A 17,194-nucleotide genomic window follows, 5' to 3' on the forward strand; every position below is an offset into this window, starting at 1 on the left:
AAGCCTCCTTCTTCCTCTTTACTAGACATTCAACCTCCCTCGTCAACCAAGGCTCCCTCACACAACCATTTCTTTCCTGCCTGATAGGTATATACATATCAAGGACACGTCGTATCTGCTCCTTGAAAAAGTTCCACATTTCCACCACATCCTTCCCTGACAGCCTATGCTCCCAACTTATGCTCCTCAAATCCTGTCTCACAGCATCGTAATTTCCTTTCCCCCAATTGTAAAAATCTACCCTGTTGTGCGCACCTATCTCTCTCCATAACCAAGGTGAAAGTCACAGAATTGTGGTCACCATCACCAAAATGTTCACCCACTAACAAGCCCATCACTTGTCCCGGTTCATTACCGAGTACCAAATCCAATATGGCCTCCCCTCTGGTTGGACAATCTACATACTGAGTTAGAAAAGCTTCCTGGTCACACTGCACAAACACCGCCCCATCCAAACTACTTGATCTAAAGAGCTTCCAATCAATATTTGGGAAGTTGAAGTCGCCCATGACTACGACCCTGTGGCTTCTGCACCTTTCCAAAATCTGTTTCCCAATCTGTTTCTCCACATCTCTGCTGCTATTGAGGGGCCTATAGTAAACACCCAACAAGGTGACTGCACCTTTCCTATTTCTGACTTCAGCCCATACTACCTCCAAAGGCAGATCCCCCTCAAACTTCCTTTCTGCAGCCGTTATACCATTTCTAATTAGCAATGCCACCCCCGCTCCTTTTTTACCACCCTCCCTAATCTTACTGAAACATCTGTAACCAGTAACCTCCAACAACCATTCCTGTCCCTCATCTATCCACATTTCCGTGATGGCCACAACATCATAGTCCCAGGTACCGATCCACGCCTTAAGTTCATCCACCTTATTTCTGATACTCCTTGCATTGAAGTATACGCACTTGAGCCCATCTCTGTGTCCGCAAGTATTCCCTGTCAGTGCTACCTTCTCCACAGCCTCCCTACATTCTTGGACATCCTGACAAACAGCTAGTTTACTTGCTGGACTACAAGTCCGGATCCCATCCCCCTGCCAAATTAGTTTAAACCCCCCCGAAGAGTGCTAGCAAACCTACCCCCCAGGATATTGGTGCCCTTCTGGTTCAGGTGCAACCCGTCCTGTTTGTACAGGTCCCATCTTCCCCAGAATGCAGTCCAATTGTCCAAATACCTGAAGCCCTCCCTCCTACACCATCCTTGCAGCCACGTGTTCAACTGCACTTTCTCCCTATTCCTTGCCTCACTGTCACGTGGCACCAGCAACAACCCAGAGATGACGACTCTGTCTGTCCTAGCTTTTAGCTTCCAGCCTAACTCCCTGAGCTCTTGAATAACCTCCCCACCCCTCTTCCTACCTATGTCGTTGGTGCCAATGTGTACCACGACTTCTGGCTGCACACCCTCCCCCTTAAGGATTCTGAAGACACGGTCCGAGACTTCTCGGACCCTGGCACCCGGGAGGCAACAAACCATCCGAGAGTCTTGCCCATGTCCACAGAACCGCCTGTCCGTCCCTCTAACTAGAGGGTCCCCTATAACTAGCGCTCTCCTCCTCTCCCCCTTTCCCTTCTGAGTCTCAGAGCCAGACCTCACGCCACAGACCCCGTCACTGCAGCTTACACCTGCAAGGCTGTCCCCCCCCAACAGTTTCCAAAGCTGTATACTTATTGTTTAGGGGAATGACCACAGGGGAACCCTGCACTGCCTGCTTCTTCCCCTTCCCACCTCTAACTGTTACCCAGCTACCTCTGTTCTCCAGCGTAACTATGTCCCCGTAGCTTCTATCAATCACCCTCTCGAATAATCCTCAGTTCATCCAACTCCAGTTCCAGTTCCTTAACTCGTTCGGTGAGGAGCAGGATCTGACTGCATTTCCTGCAGACAAAGTCGGCAGGAGTATCAGTGGTCACCCCTACCTCAAACATCCTGCAAGAGGAACATTCCATTGCCTGCGCTGCCATGACTGTACACTTTGTCTCCAAAACAAGAACACTGAGTCAATAACACTGAGTCGCTTACCTGTGGACTTTAAAGTTAGGTTAGAGGAGGAGGATGGGAGGGACACCCTACGAAGTAGGGCCTGGGGTCTAGAACACACCCACTCAAATACCAATCACTTACCTTCCCAACCAGCTATGCGCTCCAACCTCACTTCCGCCCAGCTCGCGCCGCTCTCTGCGGGAAAAGACCGTTGGCGTCGAGGTAAGTTCTTTAAATACCAATCGCTTACCTTCCCGACCAGCTGAAGTTACAATGAAGAAGTTGCCTTCTCAACCTCTTCCCTCACGAGCCATGGTGACCCTTATGTTAAACCACCACCAATCATCTCTCTATAATGAGACAGCAGCCCCTTATTCTGGTAAAACTATTGTTATCTTTAAGAAATTAAAAGAAAAGGTCAAGGCATGAATACATGGAACAAATGGCCTTGGGAAAGAGCAATGACAAACTGTGTTATTGTGTTCAAGTGCTAAGCAGGTAGTCTCTGTTTCTGCCAAATTCCTGAGAAATATGACAAATAATGTGTTTGTAAGTGTTTGTAATTAGTCAGGACACGGAAGTCTCTTTCAGTCTAATAAAATGCCTATATTCCCATTCCGACTCTTAATTATTTACATATTTCTGTTTAGGGGTGAGCACCTGAATTCAGCACCCACCCATTCCCTCATATTATTGAGGTGGAAAGATGATGGTAAAGTTAATAGTCACCCAACCTACATTATGTGGTACTTCTCCAACCCCATCGAAAATACAATCTGTGGGAACAGCCAATATCCAGCAAAACAGCTGAGGCTGAAGCTAAAGTTGAGTTTCTCAAGTTTTATAACAGCTTCCTTGCTTTTACATTCCGTGCTTTTATTCATAAAGGTGATGATCGCATATGCTTTTTTAATCATCTTCTCAACACACCCTGCCATCATCAACAATTTGTGCAAATGTACCATCAGATCATGAACACGCTTTTGAATTGTTTCATTTTATTCATGTTATCTTTCCTCAGTCTTAGCATCAAAATGGATCACTTCGCATCCACTGGGTTAAACTGCATTTATGTGTCATCTTATTCTAACTTGTTTGTCCTTTTGAAATCAAGGTCAAAAAGGGTGACACGGAAAAAGCACAGCAGGTCAGGCAGCATCCGAGGAGCAGGAGAATTGATGTTTCGGGCATAAGCCCTTTATCAGGAATGTGTTGGGTTGGGGAAGCAGGGAGATAAATAGGAGGGTGGAGATGAGGTTGGGGAAAGGTAGCTGGGAAGGCTTTAGGTAAAATGGAGGTGGGGGGATGACGGTGATATGTTGAATGCGAGGGTGAAGTACATAGGTGGGAAGGAAGATGGACAGATAGGACAATTCAAGAGGATGGTGCCGAGTTGGAGGGTTGGATCTGGGACGAGGTGGAGGTGGAGAAGTGGGGGAAAGAGATATCTCCCCTCCCCCCCACCTCAACCCAAAATTCACCCTCCTCTACCTCATCCCAGATCCAACCCTACAATTTGGCACCGCCCTCTTGAACTGTCCTACTTGTACAGCTTCATTCCCACCTATCCACTCCATCCTCCCCTCCGACCTATCACCATTACCCTCCACTTCCATCTACCAATCGCCTTCCCAGCTACATTCCCCTCAGCTCCACCCCAACTCTCTTGTTTATCTTTCTGAAAGGCTTATGTCCGAAACGTCGACTCCCCTTCTCCTCGGATACTGCCTGATCTGTTGCGCTTTCCAGTGGTATACTTTTTGATACTGATCTTCAGCATCTGCAGTCCTCACTTTCTCCTAGTCTCTTGTAATCAAGCACCATATCCTTACAGTTCATTAGACATCTAACTTCCATCATTTGTAAAATGCTGAACAGAATATTCCAGCTTCAACTTTCTTGAATTTGACTACAATAAACACTGTTGTTAAGGGGTTAACTGGTCAAGTTCAATTTCAGCATCAAAACATGGGCCAGATGATATAGTTTTCACCAGACTTCCTCTTAGAAACATAATAAGACTTTTCAGTAGTCCTAGTATTACCACATTGTCAGAACTGGATGAAGCTGAAATACAGTTTTGTACGTTGATCTCTTGTGGTAAAATACAAATCAGAAATAAAACAAATGTTCAGAGATTTGTGATATTAAGCATAATTAAGCTGTTGAGTTTTTACTATACTACACAGTCCTTTAGTATTTGACCAGCATTGCTTGCTTATAATTCCCGACTCAGGCGACTGACTGTGTGGAGTTTGCACGTTCTCCCCGTGTCTGTGTGGGTTTCCTCCGGGTGCTCCGGTTTCCTCCCACAGTCCAAAGATGTGCGGGCCAGGTGAATTGGCCATATTAAATTGCCTGTAGTGTTAGGTAAGGGGTAAATGTAGGGGTATGGGTGGGTTGCGCTTCGGCGGGTCGGAGTGGACTTGTTGGGTCGAAGGGCCTGTTTCCACACTGTAAGCAATCTAATCTAATCTAATTTATCATCTCTGACAGAGGTCAATGTAATACAAATAAATCTAGCAGGAAATTCTTGACAGTAAAATCTCCAAACATATAGATATAGCATCATATAGATATAGCACATAAATATCATCAGATGGTGTAAAACACAGGGTAAGAGTGATTAATACTTCAATGACTCCCAATCTTAAATTGTGATGTACCATAAGGATCAGTGCTAGGTCCCTTATTGTTGGTGAGAGACATCAATGATATAGAAGAGTATGTGGGGAGCTGGTGTTGAGAAGTAAGTTTGTAAATGACAGAAAGATTGGTTAGATGGTTAATCATGAGAAAGAAGGCGTGAGGTTAGAAGAGATATAGCTGTGTTGGTCAAATGGGCAGATCAGTGCCTGATGGAATTTAACAATAAAATGTGTGAGGTGACGCACTTTGGAAGTGCTAACAAGAGAAGGGAATCACTCAGAGGAATAGATGGGTTTTAGGGTACTGATCCACACATCCCTGAAGGCAGCAGAACAGCTTAATCGGGTAGTAGGATACTAAAGAAATTAGAAGGAACATGGGACACTTACCTTTGTCAGTCATGGCATAAATTATAAGAGCTGGGAGGCCATGCAGGAGGTGGAAAAAACTTTGATTATTCCACAGCTGGAATACTCTATGCAGTTCTGATCACTGCACTAATAAGAAAATTGTGACTGGAGGTCATATAGGAGAGATTCATCAGGACGTTGCCAGGATTGAAACAATTTAGGTATGAAGAGAGGTTGGGTAAGCTTGACTATTTCCTTTAGAACAGAGACGGTTGAGGGAGGACCTGATGGAGTTATACAAGATTAAGATGAGCATGAACAGGGTGGATAGGAAATAGCTGCTTCCGTTAGTTGAAGGGTCAATGGTGAGGGAGCACAATTTTAAAAAGGTAAATATTTAGAGGGAATATGAAGAAAAAGAAATTCACCCAGAGGATAGTGGGAAACTGAATACACTGCCTGTAGTGTAGTTGTAGAGGCAGCAAACCTCACAGCTTTTAATTAAAGGAATGTGAATGTGCAATTGAAATGTTATAATATTCAAGATTATGGGCCAAATGCTAGAAAGTGGGATTAGTGTAGATAGGTCAACATAGCCATATTGGGCCAAAAGGCCTCTTCTATGTTATATGACACCAAGAAGGGAGGAAAGTTTTCGGCAGTGCAATTGACATTCTATGCAAAGCTTAATAATTCTAATGGGGGAAATGTAACGATCTGTGAAACAGGCAAATTAACAACAATCTTAATTGAAAACTTTAGTACATATGCAAAGTAGGACAAATAGGAAGAAGTGAAGGTAAGTTAAAAACAAAAATACTGTAGTCCTTTCTTAATATATTTAATCTTTAAAATAGCTAAAACAAATGCCACTCATCAGATTTTGAATCTGATGAGTGGCAAACTTGGTACCTGAAAAAGTTTTTAGAAATGAGGAATTGTTTAAAGCAATTTTCTTTGGTGTATGCAATTAGATTAGATTACTTACAGTGTGGAAACAGGTCCTTCGACCCAACAAGACCACACACCGACCCGCCGAAACGCAACCCACCCATACCCCTACCTTTACCCTTTCACCTAACACTACGGGCAATTTAGCCTGGCCAATTTACCTAACCTGCACATTTTTGGACTGTGGGAGGAAACCGGAGCACCCGGAGGAAACCCACGCAGACACGGGGAGAACATGCAAACTCGACACAGTCAGTCGCCTGAGTTGGGAATTGAACCCGTGTCTCTGGCGCTGAGAGGCAGTAGTGCTAATCACTGTGCCACCGTGCTGCCCACATGTGCATGTGTGTGTGGGGTAGGGAGGCAAGGTGGCATTGGCAAGATGGCTCACCACAGTTATTCAGAAAAGAAAACAGGGATGATTTTGGGGCACTTCATTTAATGTGACACTTAAGATGTCAATATGAGATAGCATCAGTTTGGTATTTACGAGTTTGGAGGTGGGGAATCATGGTGCTCAATTTAATAGTCTGCAGTAGCTCAATGAGAAAATGAATTTTTGTGGCACAATGTATATTGTGGCCAAAAAAATGTAGATTGGCACACAATCTGCCAATGTAAAAGTGGTAGCACCTAATGAAGGAACTACGCTCCGAAAGCTAGTGTGCTTCCAATTAAACCTGGTGTTGTGAGATTTTTAACTTTGTACACCCCAGTCCAACACCGGCATCTCCAAATCATAATCAATTAAAAACAGACACTGTGCCATAGGTGGAGATATTAGGATCGGTGACTGAAAGCTTCAACAAATCAGATTTTAAGGAATATCTTAAGCTAAGAGAGGCAGGTGACTTAGGGGGAAGAGTTGCAGAGTTTAGCGCCAAATGGATGAAGGTGCAAGCAGTAATAGCATGCCAAATAATTGGAGATGTATAGGAGGAGCAGGCAATTCTCAGACGGTTGTAGGGTTTCAGAAGGAGTAAGGTTGTGGAAGAATTCATACACTAAGAACTTTATAAAATACAGGCAAGATGTTGATGATCAGAGTGTCAATTGACAGCAGTTGGTGAGTGATAAAGACAGCACAGTTAAGAATGAAGTCTGCTTTTCTACCCTCAGTAAAGTTGAGTTCAGCCAGATAAGCATTAAAATAGTTGAACCTTGAGGTAACAAAGACATCAAAGAGGCTTTAGAAGCAAACGGGTTGAAACAGGCAGAGACATCTTCTGCTATGGAGGTGGAGCCAGGCGATGTTAACGATGGAGAAGATAAATAACTAGAAGCTCATCTCCAAGTCATGTTGCAAACAGACGGGTTCAAGTGGAGATTGTGGGCGTGAAAGAGAATTGGAGGAGGGAAAGTATCAGTAAAAGCTTCATGCAAATAGTTAAAGACCCCTTCGGTGTTGCTAAAAATGCGTATCACTAGCATGCTGTCCATAGCTGGAAAACGTGTTAAGCGTAAGGCAGAAAAAAGTGCCGATTTTAAGATATATTTAAAAATTTCTTGGCTACAGCATACGTGTGAACATGAAAATCAGAACGAACGTCGACCCAGAGTTACGGAAGAACTACTTAGATGACTTCTTAAAGGCATTTTGCCCATTTTCGAGCGCAAAATAATTGCACATGAGCTGGAAGTTACCTCTAATCTTTTCTTTAATGCGAACAGGCCTGCCACAACTGAGAATCTTTTTCAAATGCTTATTTACATATGAACTGCAACAAAAGAAATATGGACACTTCAGTACTTTAGAACTATTTTCACTGACTGTTCACCATATAAGCATTCAATATGACTGTACAGGGGGAAACAAAAGGCAAAGCAGTGACCAGCTAGAGACACAAATAGCCTTTGGACCAACTCTGAACTAGTTTACAGCTCTACAAAATTAAAACATTCCGAACTTAAAATGTAGGTATATTTACAATTGTGTTGTATTAACTTATTAGTAAAATAGTCCCATGGACTAAAAAGAACTCTGCAAGTCAGTGTGTAAATTTATATGGTCACAAGTGAATTCTACATCACAAAAACCGATCATACAACTGAAAGCCACGCATTCAGGACTATTTTCCCTCTCGTACTTGCAATAATTAACTCAGTTCTTCTGTAATGATACTCGTGTATATTTACGATAACTGACAACAGTTTCTGTTCTAAAATTAAAAAAAACTAAAAAAAATCATAAAACATGTCGGTGACCTGGCAGCTGCCACCTCTCCGCCATGAGCTTCTCATTCATCAGCCGTCAGACGAGAACAACAGGGTATTCCCACATACTCTAACTTTACATTTCCTCTTTGTAATTAAACATAACCCTCAATACCCCGAAAACATTTAGGAGCGCAGAGAACCGCGGAACCAGAAATCCAAGCAACTCTGCAAACTTTCACCATATTCCTCAAACTGGTCCGGTCGACAGTTATTTCTGATTAGGTTGTTACCTTCAGCTGCCTCCTCCAAAAATGAGTTTCTCAATGTTTGCTGGAAATTGTAATTTGTAGACAATCCACGTAACTTCCAATTTCCCTCCGAATTCCGAGAAGAGCTGGAAAGGGTAACCGACTGGGATGACCTAAAGGCTAATACAGGAAAAATGGTTTTAGTCAGAGACGAACAAGCAGCACCAAAACCCAACAATCAGCGCCATTCACATCGGAATGAGAGGAATGTTAGCGCTTTACCTACTTCACCAGACCGTGGCTCATTTAGGTCCTAGCGCCAGTCAACAGAACTACATTATAGACTGCAATGGGGAGAAGATCTGCAAGGCTGTTTATATTATTATAACACAGAGGTTTATCAAGGATTCTATATGCCAATTTTAAAAACGTTCATGCTATTTTAATAAATATGGGGATTCCAGAAGGATTTAGGGTTTGTCTAGATAGATCAAGGAGGAACAGTTCCTGGGCTGCTCCAAATCTGTTACTGGATATTCCTTTGGACATTAACTAACTCATCGCCAAAACAGATAGATTTTTATTTCAGATTCGAAGAATAATCCTGCAGCAGATTTTTGTAACCACATCTCACCATACTGGAAACTTTCTTTTTTTTGTATTAAGCGTTCCTATTCTGGTCTCCTGCTTTAGGAAAGATGTTTAAATTTGAAAGAGTTCAGAAAAGATTACAAGGATGTTCCAGGATTGGAGGGTTTGGGCTGTAAGGAGAGGCTGAATAGGTTGGGGTTATTTTACTTGGAGCACTGGAGGCTGAGGGGTGAACTTACAGAGGTTTATAAAATCATGAGGGGCAATGAGTGAAGAGTAGAGCAGGGGAGTCCAAAACAAGAGAACATAGGTTTAAGCTGAGAGGGGAAAGATCTAAAATGGATCTAATGGGCAGCTTTATCACATAGAGGGTGGTGCATGTATGAAATGAACTGCCAGAGGATGTGGTGGAGGCCGGTACAATTACAAAATTCAATAAAAGGAATCTGGATGGGTACATGACCAGGATGAGTTGAGAGGGATAGCGGCCAAATGCTGGAAAATGGGACTAGATTAATTTAAGATATCTGGTCGGTATGGATGAGTTGAACATAAGGGTCTATTTCCATGCTGTACAGCTCTATGATTCTGTCACTTTTATTTATTTTTATCCAAGCTTTTCTTAGAATCATAGAATCTCTACTGTGTGGGAGCAGGCCATTTGACCCATTGAGTACACACCAACTCTCCAAACAGCATTCCACCCAGAACCAAGCATCCTGAATTTCCTATGGCTATGGCACCCTGTAATCCTGCACTTCCTATGGCTAACTCTCCTAGCCTGCACATCCCTCGACAAGCGGAGTCGCAGGTAGATAGGATAGTGAAGAAGGCATTTGGTATGCCTTGCTTTATTGGTCAGAGTATTGAGTACAGGAGTTGGAAGGTCATTTTGCAGCTGTACAGGACATTGGTTAGGCCACTGTTGGAATATTGCGTGCAATTCTGGTCTCCTTCCTATCAGAAAGATGTTGTGAAACCTGAAAGGGTTCAGAAAAGATTTACAAGGATGTTGCCAGGGTTGGAGGATTTGAGCTATAGGGAGAGGCTGAACAGGCTGGGGCTATTTTCCCTGGAGAATCAGAAGCTGAGGGGTGACCTTATGGAGGTTTACAAAATTATGAGGGGCATAGATAGGATAAATAGACAACGTCTTTTCCCTGGGATCGGGGAATCCAGAACTAGAGGGCATAGGTTTAGGGTGAGAAGGGAAAGATATAAAAGAGACCTAAGGGGCAACATATTCACGCAGAGGATGGTACGTGTATGGAATGAGCTGCCAGAGGTTGTGGTGGAGGCTGGTGCAATTGGAACATTTAAGAGGCATTTGGATGGATATATAAATAGGAAGGGTTTGGAGATATATGGGCTGGGTGCTGGCAGGTGGGATTGGATTGGGTTGGGATATCTGGTCAGCGTGGACAGGTTGGACCGAAGGGTCTGTTTCCATGCTGTACATCTCTATGACTCTATGACTATGGACAATTTAGCATGGCCCATCCACCTCATCAATGCCCCTTTGGTCTGTAGTCAGAAACCTCTGTTGCACCCAGAGGAAACCCATGCATACACAGGAAGAATGTGCAAACTTCATATGGACAATCATCCTCGGCCAGAATTGAACATGTTCCCCCAGCAGATGGGTCCCCTGAGCCACCATGTTACCCTTAGATAACTGCTTCTTTTAAATATGTTATGGGCTTCTTGCAGTTCTCTCAAATATGTATCTGCATTTTATGTTCTGTCCATTTAGATGTTTTTAGCTTCTGCATTAATGGTGCACTGTTGATGCGTACAACAGAAACTGAATTCTTGCAAACTTTTTTGACAACATAATTGTTTCCAAGATAGAAGTATCAACATATTCAATCATGTGTTCAAAATTATTTGCATTTTAAGAATGCAAATTTTAACAAGTTTTAGCTTGGATATGTTAGGATCAGTAGCTTTGACTTTCCAAATTCCTCAGTTAGGTTGATGCCACGGATGCAATGTTGATGTCATGGCCATTTGTCTCCAAGTTCCACCTATTTATATGTTAATGACTGTTTGACTAATCTCAAATAGATTTAAATGTGGAATTGACTGTATGGCAATCTGCTCATTAATGTTTAAAAACCATATAGAAACAATGGGAGCATTGTGGTTACTATTTCAGAAGTAGCAAGGTATGAAACAAAATAGAAATTGCTGTAAAAGGTCAGCAGGTCTGGCAGCCTCCATGGAGAGAAATCAGAGTTGATTTTTTAGGGCAAATGACCCTTCCTCAGAATGTCTGAGCTTTACCAACAATTTCTGTTTTTGTACCTGATTTCCAGCATCCATATTTCTTTTGGTTTGTATTTAGTGACATGATATGAAATCCTTTCACAACAATGAAGAAATTGTTCTAAATGTCTGCTTGTTCTGGAAATTGCTTTCCTTGTATTTTTATATTTTAAATTATTTTCAAGCTCATGCCTTGAAAAAACATAGGATTTTTTGGGTTTTGCAAGCAGAAAAGGCATGGTAGTTGCATTCAACTGGACATTTGGTTAGAACACCATTTCTCATGTGTGACTAAATTGTTAGTACTCTCACCCCTGAATCAGATGATTCTGGCTTCATTCTAGGGATTTGAGCACAGCAGTCAAGACTGACACTAAAAATAAAATTGTCGTCATCCTAGAAGACCATAGGGCTGCTCTCTTGTCAGAAAGATAGAGAGAGAGAGAGAGAGACGACTAGTGGTGGTTTAACTTGAGGATCAACTGAGAGGTGAGGATGAAAGGGTGCGACCTTCATGGTGAGCTCAGCTGGTACAGGAATTGAACCCACATTGTTGACACTAGCATCAAATTGAGAGGATGCTGTACTGTTCAAAGTGCCATCTTTTGGATGAGACGTTAATGTTGTGATTCTGTTCGCCGAGCTGGGAATTTGTGTTGCAAACGTTTTGTCCCCTGTCTAGGTGACATCCTCAGTGCTTGGGAGCCTCCTGTGAAGTGCTTCTGTGTTGTTTCCTCCAGCATTTATAGTGGTTTGTCTCTGTCGCTTCCAGTTGTCAGTTCCAGCTGTCCACTGCAGTGGCTAGTATATTGGGTCCAGGTCGATGTGTTTGTTGATAGAATCTGTGGATGAGTGCCATGCCTCTAGGAATTCCCTGACTGTTCTCCATCTGGCTTGTCCTATAATAGTAGTGTTGTCCCAGTCGAACACATGTTGCCTGTCATCTGCGTGTGTGGCTACTAAGGATAGCTGGTCGTGTCGTGTCATTTCGTGGCGAGTTGGTGTTCATGGATACAGATCATTAGCTGTCTTCCTGCTTGTCCTATGTGGTGTTTTGTGCAGTCCTTGAGATGTTAAACCAAGCTCCTATCTGCTTACTGTTTTTTTATATAAAAGTCTTTACGATATTAATTAGAAGAGGAGCAGGGGTGTTATCCTAAATGTCTTGGACAATACTTGTCCATAATCAGCCTTTCAATGACAGTAGTACTGCTCATCATCACCATATTGCGTTTGTGGGAGTTTGCTGTGTGCAGATTGCTGCTGAGTTTTCTGTTTATAAAAGGTATTGTGTTTTAAAAAAAAATCAATGGCTGTAAAACACTTTAGATATATTGAGATAGTGAAAGATGCGAAATAAAAGTCTTTTTTAATACTCAAAGTGATTTCTGTTTATAGGTATAGATATTTATCATTGCTAGGTTAGAACCAGTACAGTAAATTGTCTGCCCTTAAAATACCAGATTATTTTATTACATTGAAGTGATTGATATGGATATTATCAAACTATGGCACACCAAAATATACATTTTTCCCCCCTTCATTCATTCACAGGATGAGGTGTCACCAGACTGGCAGCATTTATTGCCCATCCCTAATTGCTCAGAGAGCAATTAAAAGTCAACCACATTGCTGTGGGTTTGGAGTCACACATAGGCCAGACCAGGTAAGAATGATAATTTCCTTCCCCAAAGGATAGTAGTGAACCAGATGGATTTTTCCCAGCAATCAACAATAGATTCAGATTCTTAATTCCAGATTCTTTTTTAGTAAATTTAAATTCCATCATTTGTTGTGGCAGGATTTGAATATTAGCTGAGTATCTGGATTAACAGTCCAGCTATAATGTCTCCAAATGTGAGGTTTACCTATTCTCTTCAGTGTAAAAGTGATCAATATATGTACAAAATAATGGTCAGTGCATCAGAAAGTTTCACATACAGTTTCAGAAATTCCTAGAATTAGATTAGATTACTTACAGTGTGGAAACAGGCCCTTCGGCCCAACAAGTCCACAGCGACTCTCCGAAGAGCAACCCACCCAGACTCATTCCCCTGCATTTACCCCTTCACCTAACACTACAGGCAATTTAGCATGGCCAAATCACCTAACCAGCACATCTTTGGATTGTGGGAGGAAACCGGAGCACCCGCAGGAAACCCACGCAGACACGAGGAGAATGTGCAAACTCCACATAGACAGTTGCCAGAGGTGGGAATTAAAACCGGGTCTCTGGTGCTGTGAGGCAGCAGTGCTAACCCCTGTGCCACCGTGCCAGCCAATATTTTGTAATTATATGTCACTTTAGCTGAAAAAAAGTCAAGGCCCCCTAACCCTTCCCCAGGTCCCCATTCATTCTTATTATTTATATTGCCTGTTTAATGTTATAGTGTTTTTTCTTATTCTGCATAATGATCATTAAAATAATAATTGAAAATGTGTTGCTGGTTAAAGCACAGCAGGTCAGGCAGCATCCAAGGAATAGGAAATTCGACGTTTCGGGCATAAGCCCTTCATCAGGAATGAGGAGAGGGTGCCAGGCAGGCTAAGATAAAAGGTAGGGAGGAGGGACTTGGGGGAGGGGCGATGGAGATGTGATAGGTGGAAGGAGGTCAAGGTGAGGGTGATAGGCCGGAGTGGGGTGGGGGCGGAGAGGTTAGGAAGAAGATTGCAGGTTAGGAGGGCGGTGCCCTCTCCTCATTCCTGATGAAGGGCTTATGCCCGAAACGTCGAATTTCCTATTCCTTGGATGCTGCCTGACCTGCTGTGCTTTAACCAGCAACACATTTTCAACTGTGATCTCCAGCATCTGCAGACCTCATTTTTTAAAAAATAATAATGTTTGGGAGTTTAAAATCATGTTGATTTGTTTGCGTACCTGATTGAACAGAATGAGAAATAATTTGCACCTTTGGAGCCAATTGTTTGAACACTAACCTCCCCTCACTCCAATGAAACTATATATTTTTAAAATAAATAATTGCCCTGCCACAACACAAGATTGTTAATCTATCCTCAATAGGTCATAAATGTAATCGGTTCAGGAATAGTTTCTTTGCTTCTTAATGGATAAACCCTTAAGCTTCATTGTCCATTATAAGTGATCCACTCATATTTATTTTTCATGTAGTGAACACTTTCCATTTACAGTTTATTAGTTTGCAAATCTCCATTGCAAATCTCAAGCTTATTGTCGTAAATTTCTCTTTTTTCTTAGTGAATTATTCCATTTTAAAATAAATAAGCTGTTGCTTTAGATTCAATCAGTTGCTGTCATCTATGTTCTTTTAATGGTACCTTACATCTTCCTGGCCTCCAGGTTGGGAAGGCAGTCACTTTGGGTTGTAGTGCATTAAGTTGCTTAAGCAGCTGTTAATTTACCATCTAAGTGCCTTAACTGTTGGAGAATTGAGAAGGTTACCATGGACTTTCCCATCCTTAACTTAATTGCTGAGGTGGCACAAAGGAAGTGGGTTTATCACATAATGGTCTACGTTTTTAAGATTTAATGTTTTTGAAAGTCATTTCTAAACATTTGTTGGCCTTTACAAAGTTAAAAATCACAACACCAGGTTATAGTCCAACAGGTTTATTTGCAAGTACGAGCTTTTTGAGCACTGCTCCTTTGTCAGATAGCTAGTGGGGCAGGATCATAAGACAAGGAATTTATAATAAAAGAAAGATCAAAGTGCCATACACTGATGAGATGTATTGAACAAACCTAGATTGCTGTTAAGAATAGGGATGCAGGTTTCAATTGATTAATATGTAAATCCCAAGACTTTTTTCAAGTCACAGTCTCGAGATAACTTAAGTTTTTATCAGTTGTATGAGGGAGGTGAAAAGGAGAAATGCTGGGTAAAAAAAAGCCTAGTTCAATGTTGATGCAAAAAAAAACGTGGCAGATTATCTCAGTCCCTTTCTTTTACTTGATTTTTGTTGAAATGAATGAGCTGCTTATTGAGTGCAATAAACTTTTGTTTATTTGACAGTATAGGCCACTATCCTCATACTATGCCACTGTATCATGTCTGGTAGGAAGTTCCAATCAAGTTGAAATTTGTTCACACCTAAAAATATAACGTTTGTGCTGTTCTATCAAAGACATAACGATGCAGTGGAAAAAAGCTAAAAGGCAAATGCTGGCCTTTATTTAAGAAATGCTACAGAGTTTCTGAGTTAGTAGTCCAGATCAACATTTTTTCCTTTAACCCTCCTCCCTCCTCCGTATGCCACTGCAGAGATACATTAACTGCAGCTGCATTTGTAGGCTATGAATATGCACAACCAAGTGTATTTTTTTTACTTCATCCTGTGAAGATCTGTTTGCTATGTTGCCTGATGATATTTAGCTCTACCTCATTGTTATCTCTCTCTGACCTTCCACTGCAATTGTCAGACTGTGTGTCTGGCATTTATTTCTGAATTATTTGAAAAGTTTCCCAGTTAAACATTGGGGTAATTGAAGTGGACTCTTTCCCAGCTGTATTTCTCCTTGGTTGCTTTCTGAACTGAATTCTGGCATTGAAACTCATATGCTCTTAAATTACTTTTCATCCCTAACACTGACAATTTTTGCCTCAATAATATGACAATTTTCATGTTTGATCAGTCCATCTGGTTTGAAATGCTCATGCATGCATGTTACCTCCAGTTCAGTATTCTCATACTCAGTCAGCTTCCTGTCTTCCACCATTCATAAATATAAACAGAATATAAACAGAAGAGACTTGGATCTAACTCCACCAAATTCTATTCATTAGTTATTCCTTTGCTTCTAGGCCTACATTAATACAAATCAAAGCCTCCATTTGATATTCTCAACTTTATGCTTCAATTCTTCCAGCACCTTGTTTCTGTTTATCTTTGTAACTGCTTACAATGCGACAACTCTCAAAGCACTGTGCGTTCCTCAAACAATGGCCTCTAGTGAATGTTCCACTTCTTTTACCCAATCATTGGTGATCATGTCTACAACTTTCTAGGTTTTACGTTATGGAAATGCCTCTCCAAACTTTCCTTCATCTCTCTCTTCCTTTACGACACTTGTAAATCTTACATCTGATCCAGGTTTTGCTCACATATCTTTATGTCTGTTCTGATTGATGTCAATTTTTCAATCTGCTGTGCACTGCCTGAGAACGTTAACAATTTTCGAAAAACTAAATAAATAAAACTTCTTGTTGTTTAGTGATGATGGTTGCCGCCTGAAATGGCCTAGCAAGCCATTCAGCTGTACCAGTAACTACAAAGTCTCAAAGAAATGAAACTAGACAATTATTTGGCATCGATCTAGGCACTGGCAAAGACAACAGCAGAACTGGCTCTGTTGTTCCTGCAAAGCCCTCCTCACTAACTCTGGGGGTTAGTTCCAAAATTGGGAGAGTTGCATAAGCAGCAAGTGATAGAGCTGAATGATCCCACAACCAATACATCAGGTCTAAGTTCTGCAATCCTATCATATCCAGTTGTGAATGGTGGTGGACAATTAAACAACTAAATGGAGGTGACGGCTCCACAAATATTCCCATCTTCAATGATGACAGAGCCCAGCACAGTGCAAAAGGTAAGGCTGAAGCTTTCGCAGCAATTTCAGCCAGAAGTGTCAAATGGATGATCCATCTTGGCCTCCACCAGTGGTCCACAACCTTAGAAATACTAATCTTCAGCTAATTCAATTCACTCCATGTGATGTCAAGAAATGGTTGAAGACATTGCAGTATCCAAAGTCTGCAGGCCCTGACAAAATTCTAACAATAGTACTGAAGACTTGTGCCCCAGATCATGCTGCTCTGCTACCATGCTGTTACAGTACAGTTACAACACTGGTATCTACCTGACAATGTGGAAAATTTCCCAAGTATGTTGTATACATAAAAAGCAAGACAAATCCATCTTGGCCAATGACCACTCCATTAATCTACACTCAATGATTAATAACGTGATGGAAGGTGTCATCAACAGAGTTATCAGCAGCACCTACTCAGTGA

The 17,194-nt window shown here is 41.8% G+C and overlaps 1 protein-coding gene across 3 annotated transcripts in view; it reads right to left on the minus strand.

Moving 5' to 3' along the window:
• The window catches only part of amotl1 (angiomotin like 1), a 244,441-nt gene that overhangs the window by 176,069 nt on the left and 51,178 nt on the right, over positions 1–17,194 (minus strand). For all 3 annotated transcript variants that reach the window (XM_060825947.1, XM_060825948.1, XM_060825949.1), the window contains exon 4: positions 8,388–8,525. In XM_060825947.1, the coding sequence (XP_060681930.1) occupies positions 8,388–8,525 (138 nt within the window). The remainder of the gene's footprint in view (positions 1–8,387; positions 8,526–17,194) is intronic.

Source organism: Hemiscyllium ocellatum, chromosome 6 (assembly GCF_020745735.1).
Source record: "Hemiscyllium ocellatum isolate sHemOce1 chromosome 6, sHemOce1.pat.X.cur, whole genome shotgun sequence".
Lineage (NCBI taxonomy): Eukaryota > Metazoa > Chordata > Chondrichthyes > Orectolobiformes > Hemiscylliidae > Hemiscyllium > Hemiscyllium ocellatum.